The sequence below is a fragment of the Dunckerocampus dactyliophorus genome, chromosome 9 (assembly GCF_027744805.1).
Source record: "Dunckerocampus dactyliophorus isolate RoL2022-P2 chromosome 9, RoL_Ddac_1.1, whole genome shotgun sequence".
NCBI classification, from domain to species: domain Eukaryota; kingdom Metazoa; phylum Chordata; class Actinopteri; order Syngnathiformes; family Syngnathidae; genus Dunckerocampus; species Dunckerocampus dactyliophorus.
This window is the reverse complement of record NC_072827.1, coordinates 23,919,188-23,938,347: the sequence shown is the minus strand read 5'-3', so window position 1 is coordinate 23,938,347 and position 19,160 is coordinate 23,919,188. Positions and strand designations below refer to the sequence as shown.

The following is a 19,160-nucleotide window of genomic DNA, read 5'->3' as shown; positions in this document are numbered from 1 at the left end:
ACGAACGCATCTTTAAAAGTGTCCCGGCGGCTCTGGGGATATAGCATGGATATGGATATGGATTTCTTATTTCTTCACATTCTCGCCTTCCACTAATGAAGAAAGTGAGATATAATAGTGTCAAGTACTGGTGGTGGGTCAGTACCAGCACCAAAACACAAACAAAGGCATTCATTATCCGCCGTGCCGGTGTTGTTGTTGTTTTTGTACACAGGAAGAAGTGGAAATGACACGGATTGCGTCATGACGTTCACCGTGCATCAAAACATTGTCTGTGCGGTTTTTTTTTTTGTTTGTTTTTTCACGTCACGCATGTAAATGGGTTATTCCGAATGTTTCAGAAACCGGAATGTTGACCTTAACTCGAATATTGACTGCATGTAAAAGTAGTCACACTCATCTCATCAGTCCATAAAACTTTTGAAAAATCTGTCTTCAGATATTTCTTGGCCAAGTCACAGCCTTTCAACTTGTGTGTCTTGTTCTGTGGTGGTCGGGTTTCAACCTTTCTTACCTTGGCCATGTCTCTGAGCACTCAACACTTCTGGACACTCCAGGTAGATTACAGTTCTGGAGTATGACAGCACTGGAGGATAATTGGTTCCTGGGAGGTTAACGTTTGATTTTTCTCAAATATTTGGCAGTTAATTTGCATGTTTTTCTCTCGATATGTTTCTTGCGACCCTTTTGTCCACTTGCAACAAAACATTTAATGGTTCTCTGGTCAAGTCGTAATATCTTAGCAATTTCTGCAATTTCAAGGGTGCTGCATCCCTATGAAAGATATTTTACAGTTATTGACTTCTCAGAGTCTGATCAGTCTCTTTTCTGGCCCATTTTGCCAGAGGAAAAGAAGCTGCCTAATAATTGTGCACGCCTAATTAAGGGTGTTGGTCTCCTAAGGAGAATAATAAAAATGACAATAAATATTGACTTGCCTAATAATTGTGCACACAGTTTTAGCGGTAGATCATTAGAGGTAGATCATGAAAAAGTGTGTGCACCCTGATATAGAGTACATATACAATGTACTTGAATGCTCATCTTGATAAATATACGAAATATATATATTCTTTATGTTTATAGTAGGAGTTTGATCTTTGGGACTTTGTGATTATAAAAGTCGATTGCAGGCTGAAAGAGTTTAAGCACCCCTGCCTTCGATTATTTGATTGTAGAGACATGCACGGGCTATTGTGAGACTAGCAATCGGTTGACAGTGCAGCTCTTAAAACACAAGAGCCCAGGCTGCCTGAGAAACGATTGTAGTGCATGCTCTGTAGCTTACCGTGACTGAAGACGAGAATGGATGTAAATAGTAGCAGCATGTTAGCGCTAGATAGTCACCGGGAAAAATTTTCAACACAACAAAATCAAAACTTTCGAACCTCAGCCACACCATTTGCAAGCAATGCAGAAGTAGTTCTGAAGTACACTGGTAACAGAGACTCACAATGCAACAATGCAAAATGGTGTATGTGCACAGAAAGTGTAGTTTGCTACATTACAAAAGAAATGTTGCTTAATATAGTTAAAAACCCAGCATTTCGAAATATGCTGCAAACTTTTGACAGACAGTATGAACTGCCTATAAGGTCTCAAAATAATGTTGACAATCATATTGTTTATCGTCAATTTGTGGGACAACAAACAGTGTCCCGTGACACCTTTTAGTGGTATTTGACATTGATAATTAACTTTTTCGTAATTGTTTTGATGTTTTTGTTTTGGAAATATTTAGGGCATTTCAAGCTAATAATTATTGTTTGCCTTTTGTAGACACACAGTGGGAGACTCAAAGGTCCCCTTCTGTCTGCAATCTTGTGTCAAGCCTTTGAAGTATGCTGTTGCTGTTCATGACCATGGCACAGAGTATGTGCATAGTTTCATCGGGAAGGAACCCAGTGGTCTCCGTTTTAACAAGCTCTTTCTAGATGAAGATGGTTAGTATATTTATCTTCTTACATGTCTTCATAGGGATTATTTAATCTGTGTATGCATCAGTTGGGCATCTCAGCCCAAAAAAGTTTTTGTGTTCTATGTTCATGTTCATGTTCATGTGATCCGAGTTTCCATACTCCCTGCACCGAAATTGCAAAGGGAAATATTGTTTTGAGGGTGAGGAGAATTGCCTGAAATTGCTGCTGGCAAAATGTCGTCCTTGTTTTGTACACCGAGTTAACCGGTGATAGTTCTTGTCAATCTGTTTCTATGTCTCTGACTCTATGTACTGTATGTCTCTATGCGTTTCCCTAATGGCGTTTCCCCAAAGGCTGCATTGTAATAGGCTACTCCAAATATGAATTGAAGTCTGTACACTTAAAACTGCATATTTAGTTACAGGATTATATTATGTATGTTTTTAGTGAGATGGGAGTAGTTGTCAAAACAGTTTAAATCCCAGCCTGGCAGTGGTATTTTGCAAAGAGATCACGTCATTGATGAATTATAGGTGACGTAAGGTGTAACATTAACTCCTAAAGAGTTCAGAGGCTTGCCCTCACGACCTTCCTATTTACAAACTATTGCCGCAACTGCTGATAGTGGGGGGGCTTCACAGGGTTTATTTGTGTTGTTTGGACAATATTGGCAGAAATCTTATGGCGTCACCAATTGACAAATGATTAATTGCAATACACTCTTTCAACAGAATGAATGATGGATTTTTTTTAGGACCTTTTGGTGAACAGATTTGTGTGTGCCCTCTTTTGTAGATCATTGTATGTCTGCATTTGTTTTTATTATTTGGACAATTTTGCACTATTACAATTCACCACATGTTAACTAAACTCTTGTTGATTTTCAGATAAGCCCCACAACCCAATGGTGAATGCTGGCGCTATTGTTTGTACCTCCCTGATAAAGGTAAAAGCAATACATGTTTTTATCTGCTTTTTCTTAGGTAAACGGTAAAAAAATTAGGGTTAATGGATTATAGGATGTGTGTTTACAAATAGGCACACAGTTTTGCATTAATGTACAGGTTTAACACATTGTTTCCTGAAACTCTTAGTTGTTACCACTGTGGTAATTAGTATAGTGTAGTGTCTATTTGACGTCCTACATGCAAATCATTGGGCTCTCGAATTCCGTTGACTGTGCTTGAAGCATTTCTTTTGTTCCACAAAAGAAGTGGTCTGTTGTGATGATTAAGTGCCTGTCCACACGGAAACGTTTTCAGATCAAAACAGCAAAGTATTTTAGCATGATTTTGGCATTATTCACCCCATTCAACGTTCTGCTGATATTTTGCGGAAGACCACAGGCTTATGCACATGCGTTTTTTTCTTCTTCTGTAGGTTGGTGTGTCATGTGGCCTGTTTACAGCGCCACATGTAGGTGTGCCTTGTGTATTACCTCGTTTTTCAACCAGTGATCCATTCCCGCATGGATGCGACTATTTACTAATCCGGCACAGTGTAGATGCAATTTTTTTTTTCAACTGGCGGGGAGGGGGATATCAGGAACGTTCCCGTGTGGACAGGGCCTAAGATTTGTGTTAATCCTTCTTGAAGGGCATTTAACAAGCCCCAATTCTAATTTAAATCAAACGCCGGTCCACAGAGAACAGCTTGAAGTCTTCATGTAGAAGACTCACAGGATTACAGCTCTACCTTGTCAACAGTTGGCATCACTCCATTTCAATATTTCCATTTGGGCAACGCAGTTCAAAGACATGATCTATAACTGTCTTGCTGTTACACAACTAGAAATTCAGTTTTATCCTAAAACAAAATTTCTGTAGCATGACTACTAGTTTTACAACTGTAAAAGTCATTCATTCTCACAGATTTCATTTGCAATGTAGTGTGCCAGACAATATGCCTCCTGATAGCTTGCAGATTTTTTCAAATTATTTTTACGCTTTGACACATTTGCAGTACAACCAGCCAAGCAGGAAAAACAAATAATCAAAATAATGGATTATTTAAAGGAACTTTTAAAAATATTTTGTCCATCATTCACAATCCCCATGACAGGCAAGAACACACGTCTTTCCCCTTTTTTGTGTGTTCTACATAGTGATCTTGTCCTGGCAGTGTATCATTAACAATGCAGGTAATGGGGAGTCGGCTGTTCCGTCTATAAACCCCTCTTTAAAAAAAACCTCCAGCAATGTTTTATATACATGTTGTAACAAGGTAGTTACAGGCACATTCACATTAATGAATACTTACAGTATTTTGGTCATTTTGCACATTACATTTGGTCCGGATTTTAAGTTGGTAGTGTGTGGAATTTCAAAGTTTATCAACTTCTCGGCTTATTGCCACAACCTTCTACAATACACATGCGATGCATGATTTGAAACCGAGCATTAACTTTTACAAACTGAAAGGAGTTACAGCAGCAGCAACTCCAGGAGGTAGCGTTACTACTTGGTAGTGGCCTGAGGCGCTGTGACCAAGGCGCTGTGTCACGATGCCAGAAAAGTAGCTCCTCTGTGTTAGCTCTTACAATAACAGTGTCTTTATAGCTTGGTTAATGTGAAGGTCAGGGCATTTAAATGGAGCGTTGGTGGTGTTTTTTTTTTTTTTTTTTAAGAGGGCTTTATAGGCAAAATAGGTCAATCGTCATTACCTACATTGTTAGTGGAAAAACTGCCACTCTGTTTGTGTGTGACACATATACATTACATACATTTTAAGGTTGTCACAAGAATCGATACTTGGATACCAAGTCGATATCAACACGCATTATACACAGATAACAGCTTTTTTTAGGTATCGTCAGTATCGACTATCCAACTTCCCCCGATGAGCCATATCGATCTAGTACACACGTATCAGAATTGAGGTGACTTAGCAGCAGTGTGGCCACTTACAATAAGTCACTTTGCGCAAGTTTTTTGTAAAGTAGCTTGCAAATACCCAAGTTCACTGTTGTTTTGGACTTGTTTTCAGAGCGCTAGTCATTTGTTTTTTGCGGCAGTCAGTGCCAAAGAACAACATTTTGTCTTTTTAAAAAAAAGAAAGCCTCAAGTACGGGGAAAGCACATTAACTCGACTTAACGATAAGGCGGATGAATGCGGTGCAATTTTAAATTCACAAAAACCAACATGTATACGGTACCTCTGAACACTTTGAACCTGGCCAAACACCTGAAAGACAGGCACCCAACTTGTTTAAATAATTCAAGGTGAGTAAGTTTCAGTTTACTGTCACTGGTGTCATGTTATACATGACCCAAATATACTGTCCGTTATTTGTGAGTTACGAGAGCCGCAGGCTTCTAATACTCCCTTGCTTCTTTGCGTGAACAGAGATGGTTAGCTAATATTGTAACGATACGGTCATGACATTATGTAATGCCCTCTGATAGTCTCTGAGGTTATGTTATTTGAAATAAAACTTTATTTTTCTTCTACACTGTAAACCACTACACAGCCCATTAAAACCACGGTGCCAACGCAAAAATGCAAAAAGAACAATAAAGAAGAGCAGTGGCGTTGAGCCTTTAAATATACAGTACATAAAAAATTCTGTATAAAAAGAACTGCTGTTTTGTTTTGAATGTAAAATAGTTGTAAAAAAAAAAAAACTTGTATAGCGCTCTTCCACCTCAAAGTGCTTTGACATTGTTAGCACATTTACCTACTGATGATGTAGCATCAGGAGCAACTGGGGGTTCAGTATCTTGCCCAGGGTACCTCAACATGATCACAGGAGGACGGAAGACCCACAACTTTCAGATTGGCAGACGACCGCTCTACCACCTGAGCCATGCCGCCATGTTAAAATAGTTGACTGTTGTTATCTAATAGCATATTTATAAGCATAGTATTGTTTGTTTTTAGATACTTGCAGGCTATAGACCACTGCTGTTCTTTTTTGACTGTATAGTTTAGACATAGACATAAGCCTGTTTTAAAGTATACCATGGTATGAAAAAAGTCACGGTTTCAAAACCACTAAAACTGTTCGTTATACCATTCCTGCATATGAAAGAAAGTGGAGGTCCAGCACGGCCACTACGAGGAAATACTTTGTCACGTCCTGTGTTATTCCTCGCAGTGGGAACTGGGCTTCAATGTGTTGAAACCACAGGCGTGTGCTGTGTTGCTAAAAGTTGGGCATGGATAGCACCGGCGTTTGCTTCCTTGTTAGCAATGAGTGTCACCGGTATGGCTGTTTTCGGCCTATATTTTACTCACGGTGAGCGTCACCAATTGTGGAGATGTGATTCAGAATGAGACAGGACTCGAGGATAAGTAGTATAAGCCGTTTACTTTACACTAAACAAGCAATAATCACTCAATGTCTCAGTTGCTAACAACAATCACATGACCCGGAACGGAAGTTTTGTGGCAAAGTATGAGCTGCACATTCACCACTATGAAATAATAATGGAACTTTACGAGTGTTTAAAAATTGCTGCAGACTGAAAACATTTGGGCCTCACCGGACTCCTCTCAGACCTGAGTTTTTGCCCCAGCCACCGCAGAAGCTGCGTTCCGCTTAGCCTCAGCATTGGAGGCACAGAATACGGCCCATTTGGACTCTATATCCTCGTCCTTCCCCAGGATGCAGTCGAAGCTTTGCTGCAAGTGAGAGTTGAAGACTCGACAAACGAGAGACTCTGCCAGACGTTCCCAGTACACCCTCACTGCTCATTTCGGTCTGCCAGATGTGTCCGGCATCCTCCCCTGCCATCTAATCTAGCGCATTGCCAGGTGGTGATCAGCTGACAGCTCAGCCCCTCTTGTCATCCGCGTATCCAGAACAGACGCCAACGCACTTATGGACATCCTTATGTTCGAACATGGTGTTTGTTATCGACAAACTGTGGTTCGCCCAGAAGTCTAATAACATTACACCACAGGGGTTCATATCAGGGAGGTCGTTCCTCCCAATCACGCTCATCCAGGACACACAGTCATTGCCCACATGGGTGTTAAATTCTCCCAGTATAGCTATGGAGTCACCAGCATGGATGCTCTCCAGGCCGGGTACACTGAGCTGCCCTTTCTCCAACTTGTAGGTGTAGGGAAGTGACCCTCTCGTTCACTGGGAATGACTCCTACACAGAGGTACCGAGCTGGGGGGCTGTCAATAAGCCCACACTAGCCTGCCGCCTCTCCACTGCGGGAACTCGCAACTCCAGAGTAGAACAAGGTCCAGCTCCTCACAAGGAGTTTGGTTCCAGAACCGAAACTGTGGGTTGAGGTTAGTCCAACTATGCGTAGTCGGAATGTCTCAACCTCTCGCACAAGCTCGAGCTCCTTCCCCACCAGAGAAGTGACGTTCCATGTCCAGGTCTGGCTCCAGGGGAGGTGTGTTCCCTCATTTTGTTGTTTCTCCTGATGTCTTCTGAATCACTCTTTGTCTGGCCCATCGCAACAAAACACACTTGTCAGTCACATGTTCCAATACTTTAGCTCCCATGAAAAATGGCTGCAATCTTCAAAATTGTGCATCCGATCCAGATGTAAATGTTGCTCCTCTCTGGTCTCAGCCATCTATTGATGTCAAACTCAAATGTTTTCGGTTTACAGCAAAAATAAAATAATTGACCTCACTGTTCCAGTGCCTCTGGAGGGCACTGTATATAATTACAGTTAGATTTAATTATGGTAAAATCACACAAAAAATCCTCTTGTATACTCCACTCATGATTGTCAAGCGTTAATACTAACTCTTTATTTACCCTGTTTCCCAAAGCTGTCTCAAGGCTTTCAGTTGACTGACATGTTTCCCTTAAATATACTTCTGTCAAAGCTTTGAGCTGAGGTAAACTTGCTCTAACATTGATGAGGATGCGGTTTGTCATGATATTGATACACTATTTCCTGGTGAACTGAGAACAGGTATGTTGATCAAGACACACATTATAATCATGTACTGTAAAGTGAAATTCTTCACTTCAGCTCATGAATTAAGTGTGCAGTTTTTTAATAAGACTGGCACCTTTTCCACTCTTTGTAATTTGTCTGATCGTGGATGAGGCAGAGGTACTGGCACATTCGCTGTGTTTTGGAATAATGTACCTCTGAAAACTTCTGTTTGCTACCTAGCTGATTGGGATCCTTTTCCGGAGTCCCACAGTACTTGCAAGGAGTAGTGTATGTGAGAGAAGTGTGTCTGCACCCTTTGGCATTAATGCCTCATTTTATTTTTTTTAAGTGCAAACTGGTTGTTTGCCTAATTAACTTTAAAATGATGGTATGTTGTGGCAGTATGCCCCAAACTGTTACCTAGTGCTTGAAGGCTACATATTGTTGCTGTTTTTGTATTTTGTTGCATATTTTCCAGACTTAGGAACTGTGGGAAATAATGACTGCTGCTGCAGGTCAAATGACGTTGGTAATTTTTTACTTCCTTTTTCATATATTTTTCCATGCACTCCCCCAAACCCCTGACCTCTCCCCTTCTCCTTTCCTTCTCCAAATAGCCTGTAGAAATCCTATGTAGTGACTCTCCATCAGCGTTATCGTTTTCTTCTTCTGCACAGTTAAGGGTAGAAGTTAAAAAGAAAATGTGTTGTCTTTTTAACATCTAACAACATAAGGCCTTTAAACATGTAAACCCTAAAGTAAAAACATGAATGGTTCACTGTTTTGAATGTATAGAAAATGTTACAGTACTATGAAAATAAATGCATGTCCATCTTTTGCTGGGTTTTGTTGCTGGGAATAGGCAGCATAAGACTTGTGTGTTAAAATATGCAGAACACTGAGCCAGAGGTTTTGAAACATATTCACAGATAATGTTCCTTTAAATACCCAGCTACACAGATGATATGAGCCCACGTTTGACACACATACCAAAATCTGCACCCCGCTACTTGCCCAAATTCAGCTGGGATAGGCTCCAGCATACCCCCGCAACCCTAGTGAGGACAAGCGGCATAGAAAATCAATGAATGAATACCAACTGCATCTGCATTTTTAGTAACTCCTACAACTAATTTCATGTATTCGAAAACCTGTGCATCAGACTTCATTTAGAAACAGGTACACTGTATTTTCCTTGTGCGTTTTGTACATATTCCCATGTAATGTTTAAGCATTTTTTGAACTGGTAACACAGGTCTAAAAATTTGAATGGAACTACAAAATTTCCCTCTTTTTAACATTAACACAAAGCCAATCTGTACTGTTATTCTTTAATTCATGTCATTACTGTGTGATTTCACAAGATATCTGTTTATTCTTTAGTGCTCTGCAGTAGTATTCCATTTTATTGTTATATTTCACTTCTGAAACTAACCTTGTGAAAGAACTACACTAACAGCATTTTTTTATTCCCCCCTCAGCAAGGTGAAGGCAATGCAGAAAAATTTGACTATGTAAGTATGAGAAGTTGGATTAGAGTATTTTTGAAATTTCATTACAAATTTCCCTTATAACTGACTGCTAGTCATGCCTGTTGCCACTTTCAGATCATGAACTTCTTGAAAAACATGGCAGGAAACGAGTATGTGGGTTTCAGCAATGCCACGTAAGTCACTCAAAACTGTCTGGTAAAATTCTTTAAATACATCCATGTTGAAATGTATTGACAATCATTAATTTCATAATGTGTGAAGGATCTCAAAAATTCTTCTGTACAGTGGGAGCCATTTGACGGAAACAGTTTCTAAATCGCAGACAAATGTCCAAAAACTTGAAATTTCCTCCGCAGTTTCATAATTTACATTTTAGCACTCCAAAAGAGAGAGCTGAATGTGTTTACAGGTTTGGAGTTTTATGTGAATGAGCACCCAAAGAGTTGGACTTGGTGCTTAAGCTCTAAAGGAGCTAAAAGTAGCTCAGTCTGTGAGGAGTTGGGCTTTGGAGGGTCTTTGTTGTCTTTTTGAGGGAGGGAAAACCACTCTGTTATTTGACCCTTTCCATACCGTGGCTTGAAATGGCCAAGTCCTTAATGTTTGAGACTCCATTCCTCTTCTAAATATCTCTCATGTACCGCTGTTTGTTGTGGGGTAGTTTGGGACTGATGTAGCCAAGTCATAGAATGACTGTAATCTGATTACTCTTCTTTTACTTCTCTTGTAAAAGAAATCAATAGAAAGAAAAGAAATCCACAAAATTTAAAACTATTAAATTTTTCTTTGTATTTAATTAAATAAAACTGACATCAAGTGATTTTTATTTGCTGCTCCTGACTATTGTTGGTTTTCTCATCTTTTGGCTATAGACTGCATCCATTGAGCCACATTACTTTCACAGATTAGAATCACAGCCAGCATCACACGGGAACTCCTGGGTTTGTTGGTTTTTGTGGTGCTATAAACACACACACACACCGGAAACACCAAAAGTATAGTATATTTTTATGTTACAGTTTTTATATATAGGTTTGGTTCATTTCTTGAAACAGAAATTACTTTTTCAAAACCCTAATATCATTTGGCCAAACAGCGCTATAGTTGAGCACAACACCATAGCTCACTCACAATAGCGCATATCTCTCCCAGAAATGTTCACTCATGCATCAAAGCTAATTCCTTTCCCATACATACAGTTACAGTCAGTGCCACCAAAATGCAAAGCTCCTTCTCAATTTCTTCAGCTCATTTCCTGAAACAGACCGGACTTGCACAGCACTCTTGGTTCTGTACACAAAATAAACCTGGACTGTTCGGCACAACAACATGGTTCACCTGCAAAGGCACATACTGTATCTCTCCCAAAACACTTCACAAGTCAAAATGTTTTGATGTTTTGTCACAAAGGCAGAGGTCCATAGAAATATCTCATGTCCACCTCTCAGTCCTAGTCGAGTCCTTCATTGACAATGGTTACTGTACTTGTTTTATGTCTATATAACAGAATGCAATTGTGTATAAAACTGATGGGATTTTACAATAACTGCAGACTCCAAAGTTTGACATCACACATTGCACTCATACTGCCATGTACTATTTTTATTCATACATATAAAGTAACTTCCATACATCAGCATAATACTGTAAGAGTACAGCATAATGTAATATAAACACAAAAACAAAAAGAATAGGAAAATTATGTCTTCTACAGTGCTGTAAATAAAACACTTCTTCACTGGTTTCTGTCCTCACCCTTCCCCTCCTGGCCACCATCCTGACCCTCCTGGGTGTCCTCAGACTGCTGTCTGGTCACAGATTCTCATCCACATCACAGTGCGATTTTGAGTTTTACCTTACTGTCAAATAATCAATTTATCCAGTGTTTCAAGAGATTCATATACGGCATCCATGGTATTACAGTCTTGACTAATTTTGACAATTGAACAGACTATTGTCCATGTGATGACTTATATGATACAATGAAATGATGCTGACATGTTTTGGAGAGAACAACATTAGACCTGAGAATCGACAATCAATTTAGACCAATGGAAATTGTTCTAAGTGTAGGCTAACTGTATGTTACCTGTATGTAATCATCTGGAAGGATGTACTTAAGACATTGCGACATGTCCTAAGACATTTGTAATTTGATGAAATAAATGAGAAATTCAATTCTGTTGTGAACAACTGCCAAGTTTGGAGGTTTGTCCATGTTATTTTGAGAATGTGATTTATGTTTCAAGAAATGAGCTAAACAAATGGAGGAAAAAAAACTGTAATATGTTGCTCATTAAGAGGATAACAGGAGGACTAATTCATTTCTGTCCTCAATGTCCTCATTGTTTTCAAATACTTCTTAGGCCGATTTTTTAAAAATTTTTTAACTGGAAAAACATTTGTGCTCTTTATATATGAAGTACAGTCCTTATCCAGAAAAGGTGGTGATACTATACTACTACTTGACACTGAAAAGTCTGACCTCCTGGTGAGCCGGAGGTATATAATTCTCCAGAAAAATTAATTCATTGAGTAGTGCATAATATCTGGAATGCATTTGACTTTCTGCTAACTAGTGCTGCTGCTGTTAAACCCCCCACAGGTAGTAGAAAGTCATTCTGTATAATAAATGTTTCCCTAACATTATATTATTGGCGGCATGCTGACAAACACAAACTGACAAACAGAAACTGCAGGCGCCACGATCCAACTCGGTGTGCAGTGTGTGAGTAGCGCATAAAAATATCCGGAATGCATTTGACTTTCTGCTAACTAGTGCTGCTGCTGTTAAAACCCCCAGAGGTAGTAGAAAGTCATTTTGTATAATAAATGTTTCCCTAACATTATATTATTGGCGGCATGCTGACAAACACAAACTGTAGGCGCCATGATCCAACTCAGTGTGCAGCGTGTCAATTGTTGACAGCGATCAAGTCAGGTGCATGTTACTAGTGACACATAGTGGCCAATGTAGACTGCAGTTAATCAATGGCATTTAATCCCTTAAACTGGATATTATTTATGCTTGAAAATGCTTAATTCATGGCAAAAATACGTAAAAATTGCTGAATATTAATATTTTTTATTAACAATATGGTCTAGTCAACCACGAAACAGCAGCCATTTATTAATTAATACAATTTTTTTTAAAAAAACGCAATAGAGTGAGGGCGCGATGTTCGAACTGTGAAGTAGTGAGGGATGACTGTATACGCTTTCTGGGCACCCGGAATGCTGTTGCTGTGTGGATGGAAGGCTGAAATGATAATACTCCGAATAATAATACTGAAACCGTTCTCGTGTGGACAGGCTCTCAGTCAGTTGAAATTCGGTTGTGGTTGGTTATGGGACATGGGACTGAACATGGAGGAAACAGTAATCAGTATTCCCTGGCCTATTTCAAAAGTATATTAATAAATCATGCTGCTGAGTGGTTGAATACAGCCTATCAGTACATTTTTTTATTTTTTTTATTAAACATATTTAAGCATATTTTACTTATTTTTTGCCTAAATTAAACATTTTCAAGCATAAAAATGGCTATATGAACTAAAACACAAATACAAGGCATTCAGAAAACTCATTTAAAAATGCTGCAAATGATTCGTATTCTACACTGGTCACTCGTCAGTGATGTTACCATAATGTTCAGTAAGACACACAAGCATTGCCGGAACTAGGCCTTTCACGATAACTAATTTTCCTGGAGCGATACGGTGTCGCGCCACATGGCTCAGCAACACTAGCCACTAACTTGTTGCTTCAGCTGGCATTGTCAACTGCATTTGTGTCTACATCACCCATGTCACCTCTATCTTTCGCGATGGCATCACTACTAAAGGCACATCCACCGCGAGACAAGCTCCGTGAAAGTGTTAGCTGCCTGTATTTTTTGTCTCCACTCGATTTCTGCATGTGTTTCGCCATTTTCATCTCTCTTCTTCATAGACAATCTGTCGCTGCCGATTGGAGGAAAAGAGAACTGTTGCCATATTTGTGTTTGCTCACTTGCAGGCTGCAGCACTCTGTCTGTGCACTCACTAGCAACCCCGCCCACTGGGACAAAGAGACTCAGTATTATCAAAAAAATGATTTTCCTGTCTGTCACATGTTCCAATGCTGTAGCTCACATAAAAAAATGGGTGGTTTCAAACAAAAGGGTTTAAGACCTTCCAAGCTGTGCATCCAATCCAGATGTAAGTACCCGGAAATAAAAGCTGAAATGTTGCTCTCAGGGCTCATATTCATCCTTTGATGCCAAACCCAAATGTATCCAGTCTATAGCGTAGGTGCCCAAAGTGGGTACGACAATTGTCATTGGAGGTACGTAATAAAAATTCGGAACAATAAGCGCCTAACACTCACAATTATGAGGGCGCCTGAACGCCTCACAGCACACAGAGCAGAAAGCAGGAAGGAGACAGAGTATGAAGTTGCTCATTGGTCTGTGTACATTATGGGCCCTATTCTCTCATGCATGTGGGGGGGGGAGTACAGCTGAGCGGAATTCTCCTCTATGTGAGTCTGTCACTACACACCTTCATTCACCTCATTCAAATCTGGCCTTGTGCACATTCTCCCCTCGAATTAAGTACTTTTGCACCTGCGCAATTCTGAGACTGCAGTAAGTCAGTCTATATTGACTCAAACTGCGACTATCAAAGTTTTTTTTCTTTTTCTAAAACGTACATTTTTCTTGTCTCTCATCAGTCAGACAGTTAAATGATCGCTTCAACTGCTAAGTAAAGCATCTGCATCTGCAGAGCCAGCCTTCTGATGTTCAAAAAACGCGTTACATTTATACAAGGGAGCGGGGAAGCTCCTTTCAACCATTATCATTATCTGACAGTTTGAACTATGTGACTATATAATAGAAAGTACATACTTTAGCATCTGTCAGATGCTATAAAAAGGACTAGAAGGGATTGAGGAAGTAATTGACGTTATCAATCAACAATTGCTTGATTGATCAAAACAGGTTTCTGTCCGCCACAACAACGGCACAAGGATCAGTGAGAACGTAGCAGGCAGAACAAGAGAAAAATGTAGCCAAGTGTTAACAGTCTGTCCGATCGTGCCCACACACCCACACCCTGCTGATGCGTTCACAGCAACAGTTGGGCTCAACAGAACTCTTAACATCACACAAATTCAGGGTCTCTGTACTGCATAACAACTGAAACAAATCATCTAAAGAGGTACTATTTACATCCAGCCAGGAACAAGACAAGCTCTAGCATGCATACACACGCTCACATCAACCTGACGACACACACGCTCAGAAGCACAGGTAAGACGCTAACACAGCGGAGTACAATGTAGCCAAATATCCCTATTAGTGAAATGCACATGTCAGTTAAACTTGTTACAATCTCCTTCATTGGATAAAGCCTTCACAAATTAAGTGTGTTTTATCTTTTTCACGGATTTCAATGATATTCACAAGTGTTAGGAAAAATCCATGTTCCATGATTTTCAGACAGCCACAAAAATGACGTTATGGCAAAGGCCGCCCTCTTTTGTCAGTGAATTCCATAAGCCCACCTTCATTCACAACTTTCACTCGTGCAGTGGGCATGTCAGTCTGGATGGGAGAATATGCACAAGAGAATCGTGCTTAAACCAAAAATTGAAAACGTGAGAATAGGGCTGAAACAAGTTTGATGATTATGTTGTGTATGGTCATCACAAGAGTTGATACTTCGAGACCAACATGTTAGAATTTTGGCATGTTAGAATATCTTATCAAGTAAATTAAGTTTAAAAAAAAAACATTTAAAAAGGAATGATACGCACTAGCACCTGCTAAGACAAGTTCTCTTCCCCAGCCAAAATTAAGCACATTAACCTTTGACGATATTTAATCTTACTTAGATATATTTCACTTGTGGTAGTGTGCTGTTGCTATTAACAGCTTCACTGTGGGTTCAGGTTCATGTTTTATTCAATTATTTGATTTCAGTGTGTAAAAATACACATCCACAATGTTTATTGATACGAACTAAGAACCATGGTTGCGATGTAAAGGTTGTTTGTCACTTGTGAATGATTTAGGATGGGGGTCATGTTGTAAGATTGTCACATGATCGCATGAGGGTATTGGCTGTACACACACGAGGGACCCACACAAGCAATTGGCAAAGGAATTTCAACACACACGCATACATGTGCGTGCGCACACACACACACACACACACACAAACACAGAAATATGTCCTTCCTCCTTGTAATAGGGTGTGTTCTGTTTGTTGACAGATTCCAGTCTGAGCGTGAGTCAGGAGACAGGAACTTTGCCATCGGCTACTACCTGAAAGAAAAAAAGGTTTGTCCACTTATTATGCTCTTTAACCTTAATATCCACACATCTTATGCTCTTGTTTTCTTTATAGAGTGATGAGTTAATTTATCTCAGGCACGTTTACATGATGCAGCTCTAGAACCACACTCCTCATACATTAAAGAGAATCAACTGAACCCCAAACGAGCAAGAACTTGGCAATGGAGGGAAAGAAAACCTCCCTCCAGGGAAGAAACCTCAACCAGAACCCAGGCTCTGTGGGGCGGCTGTCTCTCTTGAATGGTTTGGTTGAGATGGGGAGACAGTAGAGGGACACAGGGTACATAGAGACAAAAAATAGGATCGCAGGGTTGAGCAACTGTTGGGATGAGAGAACAAAAGGCACAACAGGCGTATCAAATAACCGTGATGATCCCATGATGTCAGCAAGAACGCTAATGGTCTGCCCCCATGACCACCCTCACCACTATTAATAACCAGGTAAATGTAAAGGTGCAATGGTGCCTCTGTCCGCTGCACCTCTGGAAACATGGAGCATCAACTACAGGGGGAGGGAGAGAGAAAGAGAAACCGGTTAGTTACATACTGTATGACATAGACGGGGAGACAACAGAACATCTAACAATAGTTGCACTGACAGCAATAGCCATGATATAAGATAGAGGTAGGAAAGCGTGTATAACTGCACAGATCTAAATGTTTTCAATTAAATGTAGATAGTTTTTGCATAAAAAAAAACAAATTGAATCAATCAATAGTTCTAATCAGTTCCAGGTATTTTCTATTGGCAGGAAGTAATTATGATTGATGGAATAAGAAGGCTTCTAATGAATTTTTCAGACCTATTTACAGTTAACAGAAATCTCCTTTTGTGGAAATTTAATATTCTGTTTTTTTGTTTGTTTGTTTTTTGTCTGAATCAAATTTTCCCTGCAGTGTTTTCCAGAGGGGACAGACATGACATCTGTACTGGACCTCTACTTTCAGGTGACTTTATGTGTGTTTATTTGTATTCCACCCTAGGGCTACACCATCGACAGATGATTTGTGTGCACCAATATCTAAACATTAGGCAGTCTCTGTGGCAGACTATTGGGACAGCCCTTAGCAACATTAAATTCACAGTGGAAGATGACAAAGCCTAGGGAGGGGGGCAGGTTTACACCAACAAAGAGAAAAATTAATTTTACAGAAGCTGAAATAAGTCAATATTTAAGTATAAGCATAGAATTGGACCAGAAGAATTGGTCAGAAGACCGAGCAATCGAAGTGGTAGTAGTCATTATATATGCCCTATGATTGACTGGTGACCAGTCCAGGGTGTACCCTGCCTATTGCCCAAAGTCTGCTGGGATAAGCTCCAGCTCACCCATGACCCTATAGCTAAAGAATGAATGAAGAAATGACTATAATAAAAGGCTACCTGTTTAATAAGTAGTAGAACATTTTAGAATAATCCAGTTTTAATAATGCATTAATAAATCATAAAGGTAATTCTCTAACAGGCCTATATACAATTCTCAAATAAAAATTTAGGTATGCAGAAATATGGAAGGATTGGAAGGAAGTCTTGACTATTTTAGGACAGTTGTGGACATGTAAATTTACTGACTGATGCAACTGTAATTTTGTGATGGACATGTTATCATGTGTCAGTCAGACGACATGCCGCTGCCCACCACTCACAACCCTCACAGCCTCATTTTGATTTTATCACTTTGTAAAATGCCAAGACAAAACCAACAACACTACTCAAGTCTTTAAAACAAATGCCCAGTACAGCCATGAGTCATTCTAATTCAATTAAAGGTAATCTGTAGGGTGAATTAGATTCAGTGAATATGTATCACTTTCAGAAGGGAGTGCTATTTGTTTTTCTAATTTCACTGTGATGACTTCCAGCTGTGCTCCATTGAGGTGACCTGCGAGAGTGCCAGTGTGATGGCTGCCACACTAGCTAATGGAGGCATCTGTCCGATCACAGGTGAACGTGTGCTAAGCCCTGAGGCTGTGAGAAACACTCTGAGTCTCATGCACTCCTGTGGCATGTATGACTTCTCTGGACAGTTTGCCTTCCATGTAAGTAAAGTCATTTTTAGTACATTGCTGTAGTGGAAAATGTGTTTGACTTTCAAATACTATTTGCATTTCATTCTTGTGACATCTATTGTTGAAAGATGTTAGCAAACTGTTTGGATTCCTTAAAACATGCCCAATACTTAAGTGTAAATCAATGTGTTTATTGTATGTATTTATTACGGCGGAAGTTTCCTTTAACGGCACTATTTTATTTTTTTTTTTTGACATGCGGTTAACATGCGCGCGTCCTGTTTGACCTCGGCCGACGCCGTAATTGTCACCGTATAGCTACAAGCTGGAGCAAATATTGAACAGAAATGGAGAAAGGGGTATTTTGATTTTTGCCCTGGCAGAATGCTCTCGCACCAAGACCAAAGTTATTTGTATCTACTGTCGCTGTGATTGGAATTGTCACAGACTACGTGGTTGTCGACTTGCCAGAGAGAAGCGGGAAGTTACTGAAGCACTGACGGTATTTTTTTTTTCTCGAACAGGCCACTGATGTTGGCTACACATCTGTAAAGTCAAGAGCAGTGTTCTCAATTAGGGCTGGGTGATGTATCGCTGTTATAAATATTTTGATATTTCTTTTAAGCATGATATCAAAAACAAGAATATTGCTCCAGTCGATATAGACTGGATTTATGCTGTAACTCTTGACGGAGGTCTCATGCATCACTCTGCACTATGTGTGTGAGCGCACCACTGAGCCGGGCTGCTGCCCCGCCCCCCTCTGTGCATGAATGAGGAGACTTAAAAAAAAAGTGACTATCAAGTGTGGAAGCACTACAATTTTTCTCACCACCTTAAAACTTGGCACAAACTCCAGTAAGGGTGTGTGAAGGTGCGGGCTGAAACAACACCACAAAACTCCTGCCACAACACTTCTTTTTCCTGTTGCTTTCCTCATGAAAGGAAAAGCGCAAAGTGGTGTGCTATTTCTAAAGCGGTGTCCTATCACACTTCTAAAGATATGGTCTTCGTTGCAACGCTGTAAAAAAAACGGATTTAAAAACCTGATTAAGACAATGGACTCCCAATGTCCAGCGAGCTTCACGGTCACAATTTAGCACGACAAGCTCTACCACAAATGTACAAGAAAATCAGGCAGTTGCTAAGCCTGATGCAGTTGACAGCTTGGTGTTCCTGGCACAACATCTTTAAAGGAATAAGGTCATGCTTATGTCTTTGAAAAATGTTTACCTAAAAAAATAATACTGGTCAAAGTAAAGTATTTTTCAGTTGCTGCCGACATTTAAAATGTCCTCTTATTGTGCTTTTGGTATTAGCTGATTTCAGCATAGCTAAATGTTTGTTCTAAAGAAGATTGAGGATTATATTTAACTTTTTCGATTATATATCGATATTCATCTTAAATACAGGTATATTAGGATATGAGTTTTGGTCCATATCGCCCAGCCCTATTCTCAATGGCTCTTCTGTATGTCCTTCACAACAAGTTATCCCCCATTCCAGACATTCCTTACCCTATGAAGAAGGTAGCAGAGCACTTCA

General features: G+C 39.8%; 1 protein-coding gene across 7 annotated transcripts in view; it reads left to right on the top strand.

Moving 5' to 3' along the window:
* The window catches only part of glsb (glutaminase b), a 45,718-nt gene that overhangs the window by 8,795 nt on the left and 17,763 nt on the right, over positions 1 to 19,160 (top strand). For 4 of the 7 annotated variants that reach the window (XM_054788310.1, XM_054788315.1, XM_054788314.1 and 1 more), the window contains 7 exons: positions 1,780 to 1,943; positions 2,807 to 2,865; positions 9,257 to 9,289; positions 9,383 to 9,441; positions 15,524 to 15,590; positions 16,503 to 16,553; positions 17,469 to 17,645. In XM_054788310.1, the coding sequence (XP_054644285.1) occupies positions 1,780 to 1,943; positions 2,807 to 2,865; positions 9,257 to 9,289; positions 9,383 to 9,441; positions 15,524 to 15,590; positions 16,503 to 16,553; positions 17,469 to 17,645 (610 nt within the window). Of the gene's footprint in view, positions 1 to 1,779; positions 1,944 to 2,806; positions 2,866 to 2,915; positions 8,305 to 9,256; positions 9,290 to 9,382; positions 9,442 to 15,523; positions 15,591 to 16,502; positions 16,554 to 17,468; positions 17,646 to 19,160 lie in introns of those variants that run through there. The other 3 variants (XM_054788317.1, XM_054788316.1, XM_054788318.1) reach the window with 3 other exon arrangements.